The sequence below is a fragment of the Petaurus breviceps genome, unplaced genomic scaffold (genome assembly GCF_028583685.1).
Source record: "Petaurus breviceps papuanus isolate PSGF00001 unplaced genomic scaffold, PetGlider_PUasm1.0 523, whole genome shotgun sequence".
NCBI classification, from domain to species: Eukaryota; Metazoa; Chordata; class Mammalia; order Diprotodontia; family Petauridae; genus Petaurus; species Petaurus breviceps.
In genome coordinates, this window is record NW_027186356.1 from 3,829,206 (window position 1) to 3,832,546 (window position 3,341).

General features: G+C 62.9%; 1 protein-coding gene across 1 annotated transcript in view; it reads right to left on the reverse strand.

Annotated features, from left to right (window-relative positions):
* Positions 1-1,685, reverse strand: part of KLF2 (KLF transcription factor 2) — a 2,485-nt gene extending 800 nt beyond the window's left edge. Inside the window, exons 1-2 of the mRNA XM_069102121.1 lie at positions 1,379-1,685; positions 454-1,285 (exon numbers count right to left, since the gene is read on the reverse strand). Coding sequence (XP_068958222.1) covers positions 454-1,285; positions 1,379-1,453 — 907 coding nt within the window. The 5' untranslated portion in view covers positions 1,454-1,685. The remainder of the gene's footprint in view (positions 1-453; positions 1,286-1,378) is intronic.
* Between the last annotated feature and the right edge of the window lie 1,656 nt (positions 1,686-3,341).

A 3,341-nucleotide genomic window follows, 5' to 3' on the forward strand; every position in this document is an offset into this window, starting at 1 on the left:
CCCCCCCAACGTGAACTGCCATTAGAGTTAGGGGAAGAGACGCAGCACAGTAAACAGCGCATCACCCCACTCCGGTCCTGGGCTACCCCCAGCCTCTCCAGAGCCTTTCATGACAGTGGCTCAAGTGACAGGGTCACATACCTGGGACAGATCTATTCCTGTCCCTGCCCTCTCTGCAGCCCTGCTCTCCTCAATGGGCAAACTTTCGTGTCCAGGTACCTCAGTACCCCGTGCCCACCCCGACACACCTGATTTCCCCTCCCCAGTGGGGGGATATTCATTCTATGTTTAAGAGATGTCCATTTCTCCCCCACCCCCCGCCCCCTTACAGTTCCTACAGAGGGCGTGTGTGCGTGTGTGTGTGGGGGGGATCCCTAAGAACGGTCCCAGAGGCTCCTAGAGAGCATGCACACGCCCCCTCGGCGCCCCCAGCCCTGGCCTGCCTGCACCTACCTGTGTGAGTGCGCAGGTGCGCCTTGAGGTGCGAGCTCTTGGTGTACGTTTTCCCGCAGCCCGCGTAGCTGCACGTGTGCGTGGCCGTCCGCTTGCGGGGCCACGAGCGCCGGCCGCGCTTGGGCTTGGGCTCCAGCAGCTCCAGGGGCGACGAGGGGGGCGTGAGCAGCCCTCGGGCTGCGGGCCCCGCGGCGGCTGCGGCCGCCAGACCCAGGCCCTCATCGAAGAGCCCGAAGGGGCCGGCCGGGTAGTGCAGCTGGGGTGGCCCCGGGAAGGCGGCGGCGGCCGGGCCGAAGGCGCCCGGGGGCCCGAAGGGGCGTGGCGCGGCCAGCCGCGGGTGGGCGTCCTGAAGCGGGCTGCGACCGTCGGGGCTGAGCGGGGGCGTGTCGGGGCCGGGCCCCGGGCCCAGCATGCAGGCCCCGCCGCCCTCCCGCTTCACGCAGCGCGGGGGCCGGCCCAGGGCGGCCGCGAAGGCGCCGCCGTCCAGCTCGGGCTCAGCCTTGATGCCGTCGGCGAAGGCCCCAAAGGCGGACTGGGCCAGCAGGAAGCGGCCCTGCAGCGCGCCCGGGGCAGGGGCCGGCTGGGGCTCGGGCGCCGCCGCCAGCCCGTAGGGGGGCGGCTGCTGCTGCTGCTGCTGCTGCGGTGGGGCCGCGGCTGCTGGGGGCTCCGGGTAGCAGCCTGGAGGCGGTGGCGGGTAGAAGGCGGCCGAGGGCTCGGGGGCCGCGGCGCCCTCGGGGCCGAGCCCGTCCAGCCCCATGGAGAGGATGAAGTCGAGCACACTGTTGAGGTCCTCGTCGGCGCCGCCGGGCTCGGGCTCGGTGCGGGGCCAGCGCTGCGGGAGGGAGACACAGAGAGGGCCGGTGAGGCTGGGGTCGGGGAGTGGAGGGGGCGCGGGGCGCGGTGGGGGCGCGGGGCGCTCACTCACCTCCTGGAAGCCGCGCTCCCGGCACGGGCTGGCGAACGTGGCGAAGGAAGGCAGGATGGGCTCGCTCAGCGCCATGGCCGCCGGGCGCCCGGGGGGGACGGACGGACGGACTAATGAACGGAGACTGATGGCCCAACTTGTGGGCGGGAGGGAGCAAGGAGGGGAGCGAGAGTGTGTGCGGGTGCTGCCCCGCTGCCGCTGTCACCGGCTGGAGGGAGGACTGACTGACAGGCGCGCGCGCGCCGAGCCGGACTCACTGACCGACAGAATGACGGGCTGGGCTAGACTGGGGGCTGACAAGGCTGTGAGTGGCGGCCCCGGGGCCCGCCCGAGCCTTATAACGCGGCGTGCGGCGGGCCGGGCCAATGGCAGCGGCGGCGGAAACGCGTCCCGGATGGGGACGAGCTCCGGGCTCAGCCTAAATTTAGCCGCAGTATATAAGCCGGCGGCGGCCGCGGCCGCTACGGCTGCGGACCAGAGCCCGGAGCTCCAACCTGGGCCCCGCCTCCTCTCGGCTCCCCCCGCCCCTCCCCGGCTCCCTGGGCAACGGTGTCAACAAGCGAAGCCTGCCGCGGCGAGCCGGGGCGTCGCGTCAGCGTGACGTATACGGGTCCCCCCCCTCCGCCCCCACCGCGCCAGGGCTTTCCCGGCTTTCGCCTTGCTCCCCGCCCCCTCCTCTAGTCTCGGGAGGAGGGGAGTCGCGGGGGCGGGAAATCCTCACCTGCGGCTAGGGACCCTGGGAGTCCGGGGCGCCAGGGACGGGCAGGCGTGCAAAGCCTCGGGGCCGGGAATGACCTTAGTACTTCATCTGCTAGACCTGCAGTACCTGGTGGGAGAGTCCTAGACCCTCAGGGGCAGGGGCTGCTTCCGAGCATTATCTACATTATCTTACTTTACCTTATCTACATTATCGAAGCGCTGTGGGCGCGTAGGTGCTGCTGCTTTACGGACGTGGGAATCTTTCCCAGAGAGGTTAAAGGATTTGTCCGGGGTCACACAGCTATTAAATGTTTGCGTTCAGCATCTTCTATTTTAGGTCAAGTTATTTTTCCCACAGTAGGCACTTTAAAGATTATTGAATTGAGGAGAGGGATTCTGTCTCCTGCTGCTCCCCACTCCAGCCAGGCCCTCATTACTTGGGCTTGGACGATGGCACCGTCCTCTATTCTATTTCCTAAACCCCACTAGATCCTTTCTCCAATTAGGGTCTGTTCATTTCCCCAACTGGTCAGAAATTATCGGTAACTCCATTGCCTCTTCACTGAAGTTCACCTCTATCTTCTCGACAGTTTCCAGAATCTTTTCATCATTGGCTCCAGTCCCCCCTCAACTCAACTGTGGGATTACTTTTCCTAAAGCTCAGGTGCGGCCATGTCATCCCCCTTTTCAATAAACTCTAGTCCAGCATCAAAGAAGAAATTAGGGATGTTTTAGCCTGGAGAGGGGAAGACCTGAGGATGGGGGTGGGGAACATAACAGGTATTTTCAGTTGTTGAAAGGGCTATCATATCAAGTGTGAAAGACTTAGTAGCTAACTGATCCGACAGTTCCAAAGGAACCATGATGAAAAATGCTATCACCTCCAGAAAGAGAACTGGAAGGAAGGGTGAGAAAGAAGGTGAGCTATCATAAGGAAAGATTCCTTTTGCTTGGTCCCAGAGGGCAAAACTGGGAAAATGGGTAGAAATTACAGAGGGGGCTGATTTTCGGTTTGATTGAATAACTGATATAAGAAGGAAAAAAAATTTTTTTTTTTGCTCTTTGGAGGGGGGAAGGTAGGGCAATTGGGGTTAAGTGACTTGCCCAAGGTCACAGGGCTAGTTTTGTGTTAAGTGTCTGAGGCTGGATTTGAACTCAAGTCCTCCTGACTCCAGGGCCTGTGCTTTCTATTCACTGTGTCACCTAGCCGGCCCCAGGAAGGAACTTTTTAACAATCATAGCTGTCGAAATGCAAAATTGACTA